At 36.5% G+C, this 20,316-nt stretch overlaps 2 protein-coding genes across 2 annotated transcripts; both read left to right on the forward strand.

Moving 5' to 3' along the window:
- Positions 1 to 210: 210 nt before the first annotated feature.
- Positions 211 to 1,176, forward strand: LOC134377061 (olfactory receptor 2T8-like). Its single transcript, XM_063095678.1, has one exon. It carries the CDS (start codon positions 238 to 240, stop codon positions 1,174 to 1,176), a length of 939 nt encoding a protein of 312 aa, XP_062951748.1. The 5' UTR covers positions 211 to 237.
- Positions 1,177 to 13,668: 12,492 nt separating this feature from the next.
- Positions 13,669 to 14,612, forward strand: LOC134375976 (olfactory receptor 2AJ1-like). Its single transcript, XM_063094689.1, is given in 2 exon segments — positions 13,669 to 13,867; positions 13,870 to 14,612. Coding segments are annotated over 2 exon segments (942 nt in total).
- The last annotated feature ends 5,704 nt before the right edge of the window (positions 14,613 to 20,316 follow it).

A 20,316-nucleotide genomic window follows, 5' to 3' on the forward strand; every position in this document is an offset into this window, starting at 1 on the left:
ATTAATCAATATTCAAACAGAAATAATCACCCCAAAAACCTTCAAAATCAGAAAAAATGTTAATCTTATGTTAAAGTTAAAACATTTTTTGCAAAAGGCAGATGAGGGATTCAAAATAGGTTTCATCATTTTCACATAAATGCTTTTCAAGAAATGTGTATTTCACATAGAGTGTTGTAAATAATAAGAAGTCTCTCATGGATTACTTCTTTTGCAGTGTCACTCCTGTTTGAAATCATGGAAAATGGGAATATCACCACATATTTCATTCTCCTAGGACTCTTTAACACCACCAGAACGCACCAGTTTCTGTTTGCGATGGTTCTGACGATTGCTTTCACCTCTGTAGTGGGCAATGCCCTTGTGCTTCTCCTGATTTACAGGGACCGCCAGCTCCACACACCCATGTACCTCCTCCTGAGCCAACTCTGCCTCATGGATCTGATGCTGGCTTCCACTACTGTGCCCAAAATGGCTGCTGACTACCTGACTGGAACGAAGTCCATCTCCTCTGCTGGGTGTGGGTTGCAGATTTTCTTCTTCGTTACTCTGAGTGGTGGAGAGTGTTTCCTCCTGGCTGCCATGTCTTATGACCGCTATGTGGCTATTTGCCATCCACTAAGATACTCCAACCTCATGAGCTGGCAGTTTTGCCTGAGAATGACTTCGGGGTGTTGGTTCCTGGGAGCAGCTGATGGACTCATGCAAGCTGTTGTTGCCTTGAGCTTCCCATTTTGTGGTGTACACGAGATTGATCATTTCTTCTGTGAGGCTCCCATGTTGATGCGCTTGGCTTGTGCTGATACATCTGTCTTTGAGTATGTCATGTACATCTGCTGTGTGTTAATGCTCCTGGTTCCCTTTTCCATCATCCTGACCTCCTACAGTCACATCCTCACTGCTGTTCTGCAAATGCATTCTATGGAAGCCAGCAAGAAGGCCATTGCCACCTGTTCGTCACATTTGGCTGTTGTAGGACTCTTTTATGGAGCTGTCATTTTTATCTACATGAGACCCAAATCCTACAGGTCAGCTGACCACGATAAGGTGGTTTCAGCATTCTACACTATCTTCACCCCTGCATTCAACCCCCTCATCTACAGTCTGAGGAACCATGATGTCAAGGGAGCCCTGAGGAAGTGGATGGGCCAGTGTGCCGCCTTAAATCGTTATTAGGAAAGCATTAATTTGCCCCAACTTTCATGACAATACAAAGTGATTTTGTGGGATTTCCTGGAGAGAAGGTACATTCTTCTGTACATGTACATCTTTCATTTCTGTTTTACATTGAATTGCATGCTAATCTCCATACTTTGGATTGATTTACTGAGATGTCATCACCAGATCAAATTGTGGAATACTAAAAATTGTGAGTCATACATCCTTAATAAAATGTATCCATATAATGCCCCATAATGAATTGTTGTTCAAAGGGTGAATTAACTATTCAAGCAATTTTAAGGGGTTAATTGCTGCCATTTGTTTCAAGTACAGGTGTGATTTTTACACAGTGGAAAGTTCACGTGAGGCATTTCTTTAAAGCAACTGCAACAAGTACCTGCACTTCTAACTTACAAGGAATATCAAGAGACAATGTCCACCAGGCCTAAAGGGCCCTCATGCCATTTTCCTGTGAAACTCTTATCTAATGTACAACCACTGGTCTCATTTTTATCCCCATCTGTTAGTTTGGCCTACTGTAAAATTTCTTATTAATGGAAACCAAAAATAGGTATTTTATGCATCTTTTTTCTTTCTCTAAGCTTAATATATTTTTAAGGATTCCTCCACAATTTAATGTTTGTAAGTTCACCAAGGAAGGAGAAGCCAGCTGGGCAAAGGAAGAAAAAAAGATTTTACTAGCAAGTGGCAAGTGGACCTGCCGGTCTGAGCTGAAAAATGGTGTCAGCCCTGGGAGGCAGTTGGGTGTCTTTTATAGGGTTAAGATTAACGTCTGGCCTCACCTAGGCCTAGGAAGACAGTTAACAATTGTTCTATTCCGAGTACATCTTGCTCATGGGAACAGATTTAGAATCCTTGGCCTGCCTGAGGGAAACAGTCACAATGTTACACGCTGTGTACAGCTTGCTCAGCCTGCTGGTGGGAACAGAGACTTAGGGAGATAGAAATTTAGAGGAATGAACAAATCCAAAGGGTGGGGGCTTTCAAAAAGTCAGGTTCTCAGTTCCAGGGACGTAGCAATAGTCATCAGTAGTTTACTCTTTTTAATCACTATTTGTATTCCATTTTCTGGATATATCACCATTTGTTTACCTACTATTTTGTTGAAGGACATCTGGAATATTTTCACTTTGAAGCTGTTTTGACTAAACCTTTTTGTGATCATATGTTTCTATTTCTCTTGGTAGATGTATAATGAACTATTTAGGAAACTTTTTTCAAAGAGTTCTTCAATTTTACACTCCCACCAACAATGTTCGTGAAGTCCCATTGCTCCCAATACTACCTTTTTATTTATGTATTTATTTATTTTAGGAAATTCTAGTAAGTAACTAGAGGAACTCTTTTTGCCTTAATTTGTATTTTCCTAATTACAAGTGAGGTTGAGGATTTTTGCATTAGCTTATTGCCTGGTTGTGTATCTTCTTTTGTGAACATGCTATTTTATTTTTTAAAATTTTTAAATTTTTTAAAGGAATTTGCTTATTTTTTAATTGAAAGATAATTGTACATATGTATGGGTTACAGAGCCATATTTCAGTACACGTATACCATGTGCCAAGATCAAATCAAGGTAATTAGTATATTCATAATTATGAAAATTTATCTTTTTTAAATTGATGCATAATTGATTGTACATATTTGTAGGGTACAATGCTGACTATCAATAGCTGTGTACAGTATGTGATGGTGTGGGGAAAATAGAATAATTTAGGCTCCCTCGACATTTCTTGTAAACAAGTTGTGTGGGTGGAGTTAGAGTGCATGCAACCATGTATCTTTCTAGTTATTTTTGTGTTCTGCAGTTTTCAAGCAGGCTGGGGGCAGAGAGCTCGTGTTTAAGAATAGAGCATGTTTACTCTCTTGGCAGCTGCTCAGTTTCAGTTTTTCTTTAGACCTTGCTGGTAGCAGTTGAGTTTCTGAGTTTCTCTGTGGAGTGCTTAGCTTATAGTGTTGTGTGTGCTGAATAAAGATTATTCCTTCTTCAACCAAGCCTCCAAGGACCTTTTTGCTGGTTACCTAGCCCATAAACCTGCATGTGAAGGGTTTGTGAATGGGCTTGAGGAGTCTGTGAGCTCAAGACCCCAGTGCTAGCTCTACAGATGGTCAACTCAAAATCATTAATGTATTCATCACTGTAATACATAATCATTTTTTGTGTCCATTAACCAGTTTCTCACTCACCCCCTTTCCTATTCTAGTACCTATAGCTATGTTCTCTCCTTCTGAGAGTTCAATGTATGATTGTGATTGTTCTTTCTTTTTCTCTCTGTCTCTTTTTTTGCTGTTTTGGAAAATCTTTATCATTTCTTTGGGATGCAAACTTTCAATCTCTCTTTTAGCTTTTTGAGAACATACAATAAATTATTGTTAATTAAAGATGCCTAGCAAAACTGTGTACTGTCTGTTTTAGTCTCTGAAAAACAAAACAAAACGTAGATTCTTTCACAGAGAAGACAACCTGTGGGTTCACTCATAGACAAAACACGATATTCATACAACTATTCAGAAAATCAGAAAAAAAAACTATATATTGGGTTATTTGTTATTATATTTCTGCCATTTGTTTTAATTCAATGCCTAAGATGAACTATTTTAACTAAATATGTATTTATGTAACATATTTTTCAACTTCTCCAATTTGTTTGAAACTATAAGTTTATTTGTTTCTTTCAATTAAGCACTGTAACAAAATATTACAAATCCATTGAAGGAATTATGCCATTGAAAATCTGAATTGTTTTTTTCTAGGAGGTACTTTTTGCTGAGATATCAAATGTCAGGTAAGGAAGGACAAAAATAGGGTTTCAAAATATCAGGGTTCAGGTGTTCTGAGCATATTTCTTATCTTTGGCTAGTAAATGATTATAAATCTACAATAATTTTAAACAAGAAATTTGGCACATTTAAAGAAACTTGATTTTACAATAGACATAATTATATGTATATTTACATATCTATTTTCGTATGAATACATATTTATGTGCTTTACAATGACAAAATTAAATACAAAATTACATACAGGAAAATAGTTTAAGATAACATGTAGAAATTAATTTTTTTTTACTTTCACTATTTTTGCTTTAATCTGAATCCCATCTTTAATAACTTTTTTTTTTTATTGAATGGCATTTTAGTCAGAATTGTTTTTCCTATCTTACATTATATAAAAACGAGAAGGGTCTAGAAAAAAGAATATAAGGGAGAATGAGCTAGCTTCAATTTTGAAGATCCATGGAAGTATTTTGGAAGTGCACGTTAAGATTATAGTGAAGAAGAGCTGATTTAAGAATTTGTCCCAAACCTGAACATCATGCTTCAGAATCTCTAATGGAACTCTTCCAATTTAATATATTTTAAATCTGTTTATTCCTATAAACACAGGCATACTTTGATCAAAGGGTGATTTCATTAAATATTTTGCCTCCACCATAAAAATGAATGAAATTCTGCCTTTTGCAGCAACATGGATGAGCTTGCAGAAAATTAAGTGAAACAAGACAGGCACAGAGAGATAAATACAATATGTTCTCACCCATTGTGGAAGCTAAAGAAGTTAATCTCGTAGAAGCAGGAAGTAGAATAGTGGTTACTGGAGACTAGCTGGAGATGGGGAGGGGGGACATTGGATACAAAATATTAGAGAGATAGGAAGGAAGAATGGGATCTACTGTTCTATGTACTGGAAGGAGACTACAGTTAGCAACAAAATATTGTGTGTCTTTTTATAGCTAGTAAAGATGATGTTGAATTTTCCTGAAACAAAATATGTGACAAATGTTCTAGGTGATGGAGAAACTAAGCACCCTGATATGATCATTACACACAGTATGAATATACCCAAATATCATTTTTTTTTTTTTTTTTTTTTGTCGTTTTTTCGTGACCGGCACTCAGCCAGTGAGTGCACCGGTCAGTCCTATATAGGATCCAAACCCGCGGCGGGAGTGTCGCCGCGCTACCAGCGCAGCACTCTACCAAGTGCGCCACGGGCTCGGCCCCAAATATCATATTTTGCTCAATATATTTGTACTCTTGTTGTAGGTCAATTAAGAAAAATAAATTTAAAAGAGAAAAAAAAAAAAGAGAAATGAAGAGAATAGTGATCATCAAAGGCAGGAAAGGAGGTGGTTGGGGGCCAGGGAAAGATTTGCAAACTGATACAAAGTTACAAAGTTACTGGTGTCCTAGGGTGACAATAGCTAATAATATTGTATTGTTTGCTTCAAGATAGCCAGAAAAGAGAATCTTGAATGTTTTAACCACAAAGAAATAGTATTTAGGTGATAGTTATTCGAAATAATCTGATCAGATCATTATATAATATATGCATGTGTACAAACAACAAACTGTATCCCATAAACTTTTGCAATGAAAAAAATAAAGTTTTAAACATATTTTATCTCCATATTCTCTTTTAAAGACAAAACTAAGTGAATTTACCTCTTACGCAGAGGATGTAAAAATGTTTAACTTGTCGTAAAATAGCTATATAACAAAAAAATAGTAAATGTAAAATATATTTTATTCATTCATATACTTACTTTGTGACTACATTTTACCTACTGTTTCACCTTCAGTTTTCCCTTTTATTTATTACCATGTCCTTAGTAGGTAGGTTCAATGTTAAGTTCATTTTTGGAAAACGGAATCAAACTTATTAGGGCAAAATTCATTTGCTGGTTTCTCAGAAATCTGAACCCAGTTGTTTGATTGTAAAAGGCTCACCCTTAGTTAGGGAAGGGCAAGTTAGCATAGTAGGACTGAACGCCCGGCCCCCCACATACATACACAGAAAACAGGCCTCTTCTACTTTCCTCAAGAATTAGGTGTTGCCAAATGGGTCTTTATGTTGGGTGAAAGTGTTAGAAGTTGGTGGGGAAATGGTGTATTATTTTACAGTGTGAGTTCTCATACTAGGACTTCGGGATTTAAAGTCTGGGTTAAGCCTGATAACCTTGTGAATGGAGATTAATCCCTGTGGTCCCAATATGGTCATTTGATGATTTAATAAAATAATAAATGTAAGATGCTATTAAATGTAAGATTCTTAAAAACTTGCCTGACATTTAAAAATACTCACAAATGTTTAACTATCATATTAATTATGGGTAAAACAATAAATGCCCTTTGCTGTATTTTCTCACATCTTTACTTTTTGTGATCATTTAATTGTCCCATCCCATGCATCAAATGTAAATTTCAGCATAGTCACATAAAGTGAATTTCTTTTTCATCTTCCTCTCTATTATAGGTGGACTGTGCAATAAGTGTGTTTTTTCACTTACTCTTCAAACCTCAGGGGTCTCTAATTGCTGGCTGAGACAAAATCCACAAAGTGATTTGCCTTAGTGTTTCTACTGGTATAAGAGACAGGCCACACACAGATCCTGTAATAGAGAATGTGCTCTCAGGCTCTGAAGAGGGAATAAAATATGCTACAAATAAATGAATGAATGAATGAATGATGGCATTTTTTCCCCCCAGCAAATGCTTATTGCTCATCTTACTTTATAAAAAACTATGCTGAAATAGACTCCATCTCCTTTTTCCTGTGACACCCCAGGCTCTTCTGCTGCACTCTAGAGAATTTCTAGTCTGTCATTAATGCCCCCATCTCCTTTCACACAAGCCATTTCTGCATGTTTGTGTCCATTCCTTCTCAAGCCACTCCCTGGGGATGTGGGTCCCCATGTGGCACTATTGAAGGTGGCTGTTTCGTCTCCCATAAGCTATAGAACTTTAACATGTGTTGGTATCTTCTGTGCATCTTGTTGCTGCTTCCAAACCGTTTATCGTCCTTATCCCTGCAAACCTCCAGCTAATATGAAGGAAATGCCTAAACTGAGGCAATATCCAACACCTCTCAGTAACTCTCATGGAAATGACATTGAAGAAGACATTTTAAGGGCATGAGCAATGGCTCCAAACCATTAGGGCAGCATGTTTGATACGCCAGTGAGCCTAATTTGTGAAATGTGATAGCACCTGAAAGAATGTGTTGTGTGGGATGAAACTGGTAAGAAAGGTTAAATGTGGTGGGAGAGGAGGGGCCATGACAACACATCAGGGGCCAGGGCACATAGGAATGTACAGGTCATGCTGAGGTTGCACTGGGGCACACCTGCAGCCAGACCCATTGCTGGGCAGTAACAGAGAGCACACGTAAACATAAACACAAACAGCTAATCTGTAGGTTAACCGTGATGTGCTGGCCCAGTTGTCCAATTCTGAGATGCAGAGAGTCATCAGCCTTAAAAAGAGCAAGGAAGTCTTTATGCAGGGAAGATTTTACATGTAAATCTTGGAGAATAGAAAACCTTGAAACCTTTAGAAGTGTTGGAAGAGACTGTTCATATTTGAAGAAAGAAACCAAGTGATGGAAAAGTTTTAAGATAGATAAAATTGCGGAAATACAAATACTTCAGTTTCACTGGAAATGGCCAAAAAAGGTAGGGAGATTTTATGGTGTGTGTGTGTGTGTGTGTGTGTGTGTGTGTGTGTGTGTGTGTGTGTGTGTGTGTGTGTGTGTGTGTGTGTGTGTGTGTGTGTGTGTGTGTGTGTGTGTGTGTGTGTGTGTATTTTTTTTTTTAATGAAGGGAATGTGACAAAGAGTGTTTGCATACTCAACTGTGTTCCAGAAAGCATAATCTAGTATTAGGAGTAAAATGTATTTATATGCAGAGAAATTTGAGGCAAGTCATTATTTTAACTGTCTTTATAATATTATAATATTTTGAATTTTTATCTTATAAAAACTTGTGCTAAGTATTTTGAGTAAAATGTGGTGGAATTATAGTAAATTGAAGCCTAACCAAAGTTACAGTCTAAAGAAAGTGTTAAGAGTAGCAATTATCACAGATGGTCACCAGCTTTTGTCCTCCCAGATCAACATATTTGCCTAATTTTGTGAATTATTTCTCATTAATATTTTCCTTGTAAAAATTTTAATTGCAAAAATGTACAATATTCTTTTGTAATTATACACACACACACACACACACAATGTAGTAAACTGATTAAAAAGAAGCTCTTCATCTTGAAGATTTGCCATAGTAGGCTAGATTTTCCAAAATTAATTCAATGCAACAATTTAACCATGGAATTTTATTTAGATAAAAATAATCATTTGAAATTTTTTGAAACAGCTTAAAAGAAATATGAATTTACTAACTATGGTACATAATTTTAGCTTTGACTTAAATATAAAAAAGTTAGAGGCTGAATGATGTGTATTACACTCACTTTCACTAACAGAAACTGAGAATTAATCTAAATGTAACAAATAAGATAATAGTTAACACAAATTATTTTACATTCAGTTGAAGTCAACTACATTAAAAACCAATAATTCAAAGATCTTTGATTGACTGTGGAGAAATTTTAATGGCCCGTTTCTTAAATACCCGTTTTTAGCCTCTGAAGGAATTACACGTGTCCGCAGAGCTCTTTCAACTTTGATATTGCCCTTGGCATCGAATTTCCTCTCCCTTTCCAAAAGCCTCACTGCCTGTCTTATCTATAACAGAAAATGATTTTTTTTTCTGGTGATGCATGGAATTTGTAACATAATTACTGCTAGTGCAATCTTAGTGGTCAAGGGAGTTATGCTTCCAGAACTCAAAATTCCAAATTCAGAGCAGTACCAATCAGACTTAGGTTTCCTTTCGCACTGTTTCTTCAAATACATAGTTAGTGTGTAGCCATTTTTAACAGAAAGCTATATCAGGCAAAATCTACTCCAAAGGAGATTTTCTGATCTCTTGATTGTTCTCCAAATTAATCAACTATTGCTGTATGAGAATATATTCAACAATAAGTCTGAGTGGGAAAAAAAACTTAGCTTGATCCTTTGTGACAAGCACGATGGCCAATGTTTTATGTGGGAGAACACTGAAGGCAAAGTGCTTGAGGTCTGAACCATGGAGTAATCTCCTTGTAAGTGTGTAATTTTGTGTGCATACAGCCACCATGGCCACACATACAACATAGTAGATGAGAGGTAATAACTGATGGGAGGCATTTACGAAGGCAGAGGATGTAGAAGATGGTGATTTGTGTTTGGAGGAGGCAGAGATAAAGACAAGTTGAAGATGATTTTCTGATCTGATTTCTGTCTTAGCCATTTGAACTTGGTATTACATCCACAGGAATGATAAATTTGATGTCACTGAAAAATACTAATCACAGAATTTCTTTAAAGGGGTGGCAGCAACAAAAGACGGATATATGATCACCTTGCAATGAGTCAGTGAGGATGAAAAGTTAGAAAGGAAATTGGTAGTATAAAATGAAATAAAATAAAATTGTGAGCAGTTCTGCTAATTGTCTTCAGTTAAAACATTAAATGGGTAGGTTCAACATAGGATTGTCAGAAGCTATGCTGATTATTTTCAGAATAAGGAACATTTCTTTGCTCTTTCACAAACATCTGTATATGACTACATGAGTGAGAAATCTAAGGTAAACATACTCATTCAATTTTTGTGTTTCTTTCTTCCCCAGAGAACTTCATGAACCAATTTTACTAAGCAGTGAGTACACAATATACTTCTGAGCCATCTCATTGAATTGTAATTTGCTTTACTAAGTTATATTCTATCACATTCTGAACCACCTCCTGTCTCACTTTCTTTCTGTCTCTTTCTCTCTCCCTATTATTTAATGTATCCCATCTAAACTTCAGAATGACCTTATAAGTCAGGTACTGCTATTATCTTGCCTCAATAAACATTAATTTCAGTTATAATTATTACAACTTCAGTTAAGATTTTATTTTTTATATTTTATATTTTAAATTTTATATTTTATTGGTTTTTTTGTACAGATGAGAGAGAAAATGAATAAAATATTTTCAGGGTACTGTGTTTGCAGTACATTTTACTGTTTATTTCTTTTTAAAGCACAAGGAAATAGCTTATACTGATATTTCCTTAATATAATTACTTGAGAAAATAGCAAACCCATTGCTAGGCTAAGTGATTTCTGTTATACATCTATTTACCTGTAATCCATGCAATTTCCTTTCAATAAAATAATGATTTTATTCTTTCCATATTTAGGTCAATTCAGTGTTTGACTTCTGCCTTTTCTACGATATATTATTGTAGCAAATTACCTGTAACAGCTGGTTTTTTTTTTTTATAACAGTTGATCACTAACCCAGTAAGTCTGACTTTTATGATAGAATTGATGACTAGTAAATTGAGTTACTGATATTATAAATTTATAGAAAGCTCAAAAAATAAAATGTTATTGTAATATAATATAAAATGTACAGGTGCACAGTCAGACATAATATTCCCCAGGATATCCATATCAAATGCTTTTCATAATAAACATTTTTTCAGACAGAAGTGATGTGTTTTCTGCTCTTACTTGTCTTGCACTCAAAATTTAATTCAAAGGATTAATGTAGGGGCAAATCAATAACCATTTAAAATGAATGTGTAGTCATACCAATATTAGTAAATAATTGGTCTCTAGTTAAATCAAAATTTAAAGAAATATTTTATATGCTTTATCTGTATAATGAGAGATCTGGTAGGAAAATTAAATACTATTTTGAAGTCTGATTAAGTGTAAATCTATGAATATGTAGTATATTTTGAGAACCTTCATAAATACAAAATGATAGAAATGATTTTAATATAGCACAGTAAAGGTTAGAATAGAAGATTAGAGTACTGATAGCTACAAAATTGTTTCAAAGTAGGGATAATTTAAGTGGACCATTTGCACAATAATCAGCTAGTAATAGTTTGATTCACCAATTGAAATGAACATATTAAATCCAAAGTAGTTCCACTGAAAAAAATCAAACAATTTAGTTACCTGTACAAACTAGTTGGGTTTGGCTAAATAATTTAGGGAGCCAAATAACTTGTGTGTGAATGGAGAATTTTTTAGATATGGTGGGAAACCACACACACACACACACACACACACACACACACACACACACACACAATCAGATAAGGTTATTGTTTAGAGGTTATGTGATATACTTCTTTGTGTCAGAGTTTCTTAGTATAAAATGATCTGTATGATTCATGCTGATGTTGTTCTATATTTATTTCTCCATAACCATAGTCTCTGTTTTCTTAAAATAAAGTAGCTGTTTTAATAGCAAACAAACATTTTATGTGGAGAATATTGCACACTAGTTGAATTTTGGACGGAACTGACTGATTGATTCTTTCAAAAATTAAAACTCTGAGTACATATAAAAAAGTGGACAGACTCTCAGAACAGATAAGATTTCCTAAAAACAATTGATCCAAAAATTTTTGAAAAACTCGACGCTTAAAATCATGTGCAGGGCATATTCTCTGATAAAGCCCCAAGCTTATAGAAGAGAGATGGGTGTAAAGTGTATGTCATATCTTTTCTCCAACATTCAATATTATTGAACAAGGAATATTTAGAGCGACATGAGAAAAAAATAAAACGTCTTTACCTCAGTAAAGGGTTGCAAATATGAACCAGTTAATGAGAGGCACCACTGCCCTTAAATCTGAACATAGGTCCATATCAAATTTTACTGAAAAATTTTACTGCGGTTCAAACTACTCAATACATGCAAGACTAATTGTAATGCATGTATCTCCAAGCCTCCTTCATGTGCTGATCTCTTAAGACTCTGAAAATCATAGCAAACAGGTGTTAATGTTCAAGGGAACTAAAACTAGAACTAAAGGATTAATTTTTCGAAATGAAAAATCTCAACATTCAGAAAATAAGATACAGATAATATAAAAAAGTATATGTTATCCGTAATATAATTTCCATGTTTAAGTCAAAAAAAGTAAAAATTTAATCTAATTTTATTCAAACATATGAATAAACGTTAATAAGACGGCAAGTGATTTTTTTGTTTGTTGTTGATTTTCAATGATCATACCACTTATTGAAAGACAGAAACTTAGATTAATATTTTCCTGAATTACACCATTTATATATAAGTATGTATGTACACATGTGTCTTTTTATATTTAGGAACAGATTATACATCCAAGAGGTGCACAAATGACTATAGAGTAAACATTTAATTAAACACTATCAAAGTATAAACAAATAATATTAATACTTATAATTCCCTGCTTATAGAACTAATAAATGATGCCTCAGTTTCTACAAGTTAAAACAATAGGCAATAGTAAAATATATTTTGAAAGATGCACTGTTGATTTTGACCAAATATAGCTTTCACTTTTCACATTTAAAATACAGGTGATGCTTCAAATTACAAACACACATCCATTTTTTGTTACAGTATACAGTTATTTATTATTTTGGAAAGTTTTAGAAATTGTCGGGTCCACCGCCGGCCTACCTGAACAGCCCTAGCCTCATTCCTTTCGGTGGGCGAGCGAAGTGCCCGGGATTCCTCTTTCCCTCCTGTCCCCTTTGGAAGGAGACGGGGGAAGAGAGTCGTGAAGAGAGGTGAGCACACCGCCGGCCCCAACCAGCCTGGTTTAAAGGACACGCAGACGCAGCGGGGGTTCTGTCGAGCAGTTCCGTTTATTACCACACAAGCACTTGCTTTTCATAATCTTATCAGCTTAAAGGTCAAGAGAGCATGCATCCTGTCTCAATGCCTAGCTATTGCAACCTCGAGCACGGAAGTGCATATTTGGCCAATAAGGGCTAAGTCAAGGTTCCCGCAGACACCCCACCCTACTTCCTCCTAGTGCCGTATTAGGCTGCCACATTAATACGCCCTTGTGGGCCCATAATGGCGCGGCTTGTAATGTCACTTAAAGTGGCGTTTTTTTTTTTTTAAGGCCCGAAAAGAAATTATACATTTTAATTTCTGTAAGATTTATTGAATGGAAAATGCATTGCAAAGATTAAGTCTCATGGTTCATTCATTGCATTCATATATTTGACAAACATTCTGGAGGAACTGCTATGCTCCAGGCACTGTGGCAGGCATTTGGTTTATACCATTGAACAAAAGAAAGATCTCCCATTGTGAATTTAAAATTCTGGTGGGAGAGAATTTCAATAAACAATAAATATAACTCATATGTTAATTACATAATATGTTACATAAAAATGTGGGAAAAAAAGGATCTGAGTAAAGAGGAACAACAAAGTCAGGGTTCAGATGGGATCATTAAGAGTTTAAAAAGGGTGTGCAGGTGTCAGACTCCTGGAAAAGATAACATTTGGGAAAAGACTAGACTTTAGTAAAAAATATGGAATTAATTAGACCTTGAGACTGCATGGAGCTCAAATCCCACTCAGTATACCGAATGTCATCAGTTGATTCAAAGAAAATAAATGCCCATACTGTAAAATATTCCTATTCCAAAAATTAGCAGAGTTCTTTGATGTTGATTACAGCATATGCATCACTAATTCTCATTTTATAATGCAGATGTATACAAATTAGTTTGAGATTCACACCATTTTTCTTCTTTTTCTATTGAATTCTTATTTATTTATTATATCTTCTTAAGTAAAATAGGAGAATTGATGATGGGATATAAGAATGATACCTTCAGCAGTGACTTCACTCTTTTGGGATTGTTCTCTTCTTCCCATACAAGCCAGGTCTTCTTCTCCTTTACATTTATCCTTTCTATTGTGACTGTAACAGAAAATACACTCATGATCCTCCTTATCTACAGGGAATCATGACTCCATAAACCAATGTATTTCCTGCTCCGCCATCTCTCTTTATGGATATCTTGCATATTTCCAACATTCTTCCCAAAATGGTCACTGACTTTCTGTCAGGCAGCAGATCTGTTTCATTAGCAACTTGTGGCTTCCAGGTATTTCTGTCCCTCACCCTCCTGGGTGGCAAGTGCCTTCTCCTGGCAGCGATGTCCTATGGTCGCTGTGTAGCCATCTGCCACCCGCTGCACGATCCGATTCTTACCAACGAGTATGTCAGCGTTCTCATGGCCACAGCGTCCTGGCTGGCTGTGACCGTCAACTCCGTAGTTCACACAGCTTTTGCACTCCATTTTCCCTTCTGTGGGTCTAGGGCCATAGATCACTTTTTCTGTGAAGTTCTCGCTATGTTGAAATTGTCCTGTGTAGATTCATCATGCGGTGAAAGGGGAGTGTACGTAAGCAGCATCATTTGCCTGCTGATCCCTTTCTGCATGATCTCTGCTTCTTATGTCCAAATTCTCCTCACAGTCCTCCCAATGAAATCATCAGAGACACAAAAAAAGTCACTTTCTACCTGTTCCTTCCACATGATTGTGGTCGTAATGTACTACAGGCCATCTAGTTTCACATATATGAGACCTAAATCATACCACATTCCAGGTCAGGGTAATTTCCTGGCAATATTCTATACCATTCTCCCATCCACACTCAATCCTATCATCTATAGCTTTAGGAATAAAGATGTTCTGGTGGCAATAAAAAAGTGTTCAAATGAATCTTCTGCTTCAAAAAATGGATAGGAAAAATGCCTGAATTATGTGTCCTCACTATTTCAATATAAATACATTATTAGTTTCTGCAGAAAGACAGTCAAAGCTTCTGTCTTGCCAAGTGTGAAAAGCGATATTTTGAAAACCCTGTTAATAATAAATGTTATCATGTGTTGATTTTGTAAATACCTCTAAAAATGTATCCTTCCTTCTATGGTACTGATTATAATCACCCAGCACACTTATAGAAAGTAACAGATACCCCAAAGCTTTATACTCCTTCCACAAAAATTGTAAGAATTCATAAGAATATCTTTTAAAATACAACCACACACCCATTATATAAGCAACCTAAATCTATATAATATCTTTATTTTATTAAACTTTGTAAAATTATCTTCAAATTATCAGTTATGAAAAATCCACAAACTCCACTTGAAATCTACATTATTCTTTGCCTAGTTTGTTTTGACACCTTTTTTCACTAAAATAAGTAAAATATATGCATACACACGTGTACATATATATTCATATACTGGGGAACTATCAAGTTACTCATGCTATGCTAGAAGCAACTATATAATATTAGAAGAATATCAAAAAAATTATGTCTTATTTCATATATACATATAGGATTATATTTTTAAAACTCTTCTAGCACTTATTCTAAAATTATTTCAATGAAGAATTAAATTTTTTACTGATAATTTATTTAAATTATCTTATTAATAGCAAAAACTAGAAAACCATATAGAAATAAGGTAAATGCTCAAGTTAATTTTATTATAGCATATTAAACTAAATATTCATATCAAATAAATATCATAAAATATTTGAAACAAAATATGAAGGTATTACATGAAGCTTAATGGGTAAAAAGTCATTACTTTGCTATCATAGTAAAAAATTTTGAAACAGTAAGAAGGATGATGATACTAGAGGAGAGGAAGGGTCAAGATGGGGGACTAGAAGCACCCAGCTTGCAGTTCTCCTACAGACGAGAACCAGAGCAAAGAGTGGACAGCAGAAATCAGTGCAGTAGAAATTCTCTCTTGAAAAAAGTGAACAGTCTTCTCAGCTGGAGCACTTCCCAGTGGTAACCCCTGACTGGTACTGCCCCAGCACATCCTCATCACTGTGGAGGTCACAAGCACCATTGCCAGGCCCCAGAGCAGTGATTCATCTCCCCCTACAGAAGTTCTTCTTGATCCCTGCTTCAGCCACCTGTGCATAGCATTGCACAGCCCATGCCATCTACAGCCGTAGCCCCAGCCATCGGAACTGCACGCCAGGAAGATCCAGCCACAGCCACTGAACAGCCCAGAGCCCCTAACACCAAAGTGTCATGCTTCCAGCCACATTCTCCAGACCCCCAACCTGTGTGGCTTCCATCATGGGAGGCTGGAGCCAGCAGCCCCTTGAGGCTTTTAGCACTAGAGACTGGAGTGCCATTACGCCACTCCCGGGATCCCTGTCCCCCTTGGGTCTTATGGGGACGCCAGCAATAGTCCTGGGAGACCCACCTCTCACAGCCTTCAATGGGAGATTTCCCCAAGGCCTGGCACTGGTCACAGGAGCTCTCTCCCTGCTGGATCTCACTGGGAGTGACTTGAGAGACTCTACACCAGATCTAGGAGCCCCTCCCCTCACAGTTATTGCCAGTAGAGACTTGAGCACCTCTACACTACCCCAAGAGTCACACCCCTCATAGCTCTCCCCAGGAAAGTCCTCAGCAGCCTGGCACCAGCCCTAGGAGCACTTGCCCCTTGCAGCTCTACCCAGAAGAGACTTGAGCACATCTACACCAGCCCCGAGAGCTCCACCTCCCACAGTTCACACTGGGAGAGGCCTCAGTGATCTGGCACCGATCCAAGAATTTCAGTCCTCATGCTTTTCACCGGCAGAGGCCTGAACAGTTGTGCACTAGCCCTGGGAGCCCAGCCCCTGTAATTTTCATCATGAGAGGCATCAGGGGCTCAGCACCAGCCCCAAGAATTTCAGTCCTCATGCTTCTCACCAGCAGAGACCTGAACAGTTATGCACTAGCCCTGGGAGCCCAGCCCCTGTAACTTTCATCATGAGAGGCATCAAGGGCTCAGCACCAGCCCCAAGAGCCTCGACCCTTGCAGCGCCTGCCCTGTGAGGCTTGAATCAGTGGATGGTAGCCACAGAAACCTTTGTCTCCCCCACAAATCTTGCACCACAAAAGCCTCAAGACTCCTGGTAACAGTTTACAGAGCCCCATCCCACATGTTCTCCACCATTTAAGTCTATAGATTTCAGACAGATGCCACAAGAGCACTGACACATGTGGCCTCTGTCTAGCCACACCCTCTGTAGTCCCACCCCATGTGGTTAAGTGACATGAATCTCACAACACCTGACTACAGCCTTTAGAGCTCTGCCTCTCACAGCTCCCACTACAGGAGCCCAGTGCTGCTAGGTCACAGTACCAGGAGATCCATTCCACATGACCCCTGTCACCCTCAGTTGCACCACACCTGTAAGTGTTCCCCAGTCTACTGATGCTACCAGGAACACCTGAGTATTTCTGAAACCTCTGGAACTATAGAGTCTACCTGGAATCAAAACTGAAGCATCACATACAATAGAAAACATAAAACAAATCTGCAGGAGAGATTTTTCTCTCCTCCAAATACATTCAAGTAACTGAAGAAATGACTGCTCTACCAGATGACTGAACATCAATATAGGGATACTAGAAATATGAAAAAAATAAGAAACTATTACACCCCCAAAGGAATGCAGTAACTCTGAAATACAAGATCCCAATCTATGAGAGACCCTTGAAATGTCTGAAAAAGAATTCAGAACATCAATCTTAGGGAAACTAGAGCAGTCACATAGACAATACAATGAAATGAAAAAAATATCCAAGAGATGAAGGAGGAAATCTACAAAGAAATTAATTCAATAAAAAAGGATGTGGCAGAATTGTTGCAACTGAAGGACCCATTCAGCAAAATAAAAACTACATTTGAGAGCTTTAGAAGCATGCTAGTGCAAGCAGAAGAAAGAATTCCTGATTTCAAAGACAGTGTTTTCGAAATAATCCAAGTGGAAGAAAAAAAAAAAGAAAAGAAAAGAATTGAAAGAATATTAAGAAAATCTCTGAGAGCTATCAGACAGCCAAAAGCATACAAATCTCTGAATCATGGGTGCTCCAGAAGGGAAAGAAAAATAAAAGACATTGAATACCTATTCAATAAGATAATACCAGAAAACTTCCTGGTATTGGTAGAGAAAGAGATTTCCACATTCAAGAAACTCATAAATCCCCAGATTCAATCCAAAAACGTCCTCTCCAAGACATATTGTAATTAAACTGGCAAACACCAAAGACAAAGAGAATCCTAAAAACAGCAAGAAAAGAACATCAAGTCACCTATATGGGCATCCCTATCAGACTAACAGCAGACTTTTCAGCAGAAACCCTACAGGCCAGAAGAGAATGGAATGATATATTTAAAGTATGAGAAGAAAAAAACCTTCCAGCCATGAATGCTATACCCAGGAAGCTACCCCTCAGATATGAAAAAGATGTAGTATATTTCCCAGAAAAACAAGAACTGAGTGAATACATTGTTACACAATCAACATTGCAAGAAACTCTCAAGGGAGTTCTGCACCTGAAGTCCAAAATAATAGTAATAATAGTTACCACCATAAATACACTAGTAAGACCAAATCCCACTGGTAGAACACATAGGCAAAAGAGAAAGAGAAAAAACTACACTGTACCACCTCTAAAAGCCAACAAATTCTGAAGTCAAAGAACAGCAGAGAAAGACGGAAAAAAAGACACTGAAAACAACCACACAAAAGCAATTAAGTGACAGAAGTTAGGCAATACCTTTCAATAGCAATGCTAAATATTAATGGATTGAACTCCCCAGTCAGAAGACATTGAGTGGTTGGATGGATTAAAAAACTAGACCCAACTATATGTTGTCCACATGAATCCCACCTTACCTGTGAAGTCTCTCACAGACAGTGAAATGATGGAAAAAGATAGACCATGCAAATGGAAACCAAAAATGACCAGGAGTAGCTATTCAAATTAAACACACTTTACACCAAAGACTATGAAAAGAGAAAAAGAAGGCCATTATATAGCAATAGAAGGATTTATCCATCAAGAAGTCATAATAATCATAAATATACATGCTCACAACATTGGTGCACCAAGAGTTACAAAGCAGATATTATTACATCTAATGAGAGAGATAGACCTCAGTACTGTAATAGTTGGGGAACTGAAAACCACCATCTCATTATTGTACACAGCATCTAGGCAAGAAACCAACAAGGAAACACAGGATTTAAACTACAGTTTAGACTAATTGGACTAATTGGTGGATATATATAGAACATTTCACACAACAAGAGAATATGCATTCTTCTCATCAACACATGGAACATTCTCCAAGATAGATCACATATTAGTTCCTAAATCAAGTAATGACAAATTTAAAAAATTGAAATCATTTTATGCATCTTCTCAGACCACAACGGATTGAAACTAGAAATCAATAACAAACAAAACTTTAGAAATCAAGCAAATACTGGGAAACTTAACAACATGCTGCTGAATGACATATGGGTTAAACAGGAAACCAAACAGGAAATAATAAAATTTCTCAAAACTAACAATAATACCAACACATCATACAAAAACCTATGGGATACTGCAAAAGCAGTAGTAAGAGGGAAGTTTATTGTAATAAATACATCAAGAGAATAGAAAGACTTAAAATAAACAACCTAAATTGCACCTGAAAGAACTAGAAAAACAATCATAATCCAATCCCAAAGTTAGTAGCCAGAAAGAATTAAGATCAGAGCAGAACTAAATAAAATAGAAACCCAAAAAACATGGTACAAAAGATCAATGAACAAAAGTTGTTTTTTTAAGAAAATAAACAAATTTGAAAACCTGGAGGAAACGGATAAATTTCTGGACACATACCAACTACGAACACTGAACCAAGAAGACACAGAAAAACTGAACAGACCAATAATGAGCAACAAGATTGAAGCACTATTCAGAAATCTTCCAACAAAGGAAAGCTCAGGACTGGATGGCTTCACTCCTGAATTCTACCTAACCTATAAAGAAGAATTAATAGCAATTCTTTCCAAACTCTTCCAAAGAATTGAAACAAACCATTCTCCAAACTCATTTTAGGATGCTGGCATCACCCTGATAGCAAAACCAGACAAAGACACAACAAAAAAAGAAAACTACTGGCTAATATCTTTGATGAACTTAAACACAAAAATCTTCAAGAAAATACTAGCAAACAGAATACAGCAACACATCAAAAAGATTATACACCACAATCAAGTGAGGTTCATCCCAGGAAAGCAAGCATGTTTCAACATACAAAATTCAATAAATGTAATGCACCACATCAACAAAATCAAGAACAAAGCCATATGATCATCTCAATAGATGCAGAAAAAGCATTTGAGAAATTTCACCGTCCTTCCTGATAAAGATTCTCAGAGAATTATGTATAGAAGGAAGGTGTCTCAACAGAATAAAAACCATATATGATAAACCCTTTGCCAATATCATCCTGAATGGGGAAAAGCTAAAATCTTTCCACTTAAGATCAGGAACAAGACAAGGATATCTGCTCTTACCACTTCTATCAACGTAGTATTGGAAGTACTTGCCAGAACAATTAGACAAGAGGAAGAAATAAAG

The sequence above is a fragment of the Cynocephalus volans genome, chromosome 4 (genome assembly GCF_027409185.1).
Source record: "Cynocephalus volans isolate mCynVol1 chromosome 4, mCynVol1.pri, whole genome shotgun sequence".
Lineage (NCBI taxonomy): Eukaryota > Metazoa > Chordata > Mammalia > Dermoptera > Cynocephalidae > Cynocephalus > Cynocephalus volans.

Excerpts from the sequence above, each read along its gene's own strand:
- LOC134377061 (XM_063095678.1), top strand. The coding sequence starts at position 238 with ATGGAAAATGGGAATATCACCACATATTTCATTCTCCTAGGACTCTTT.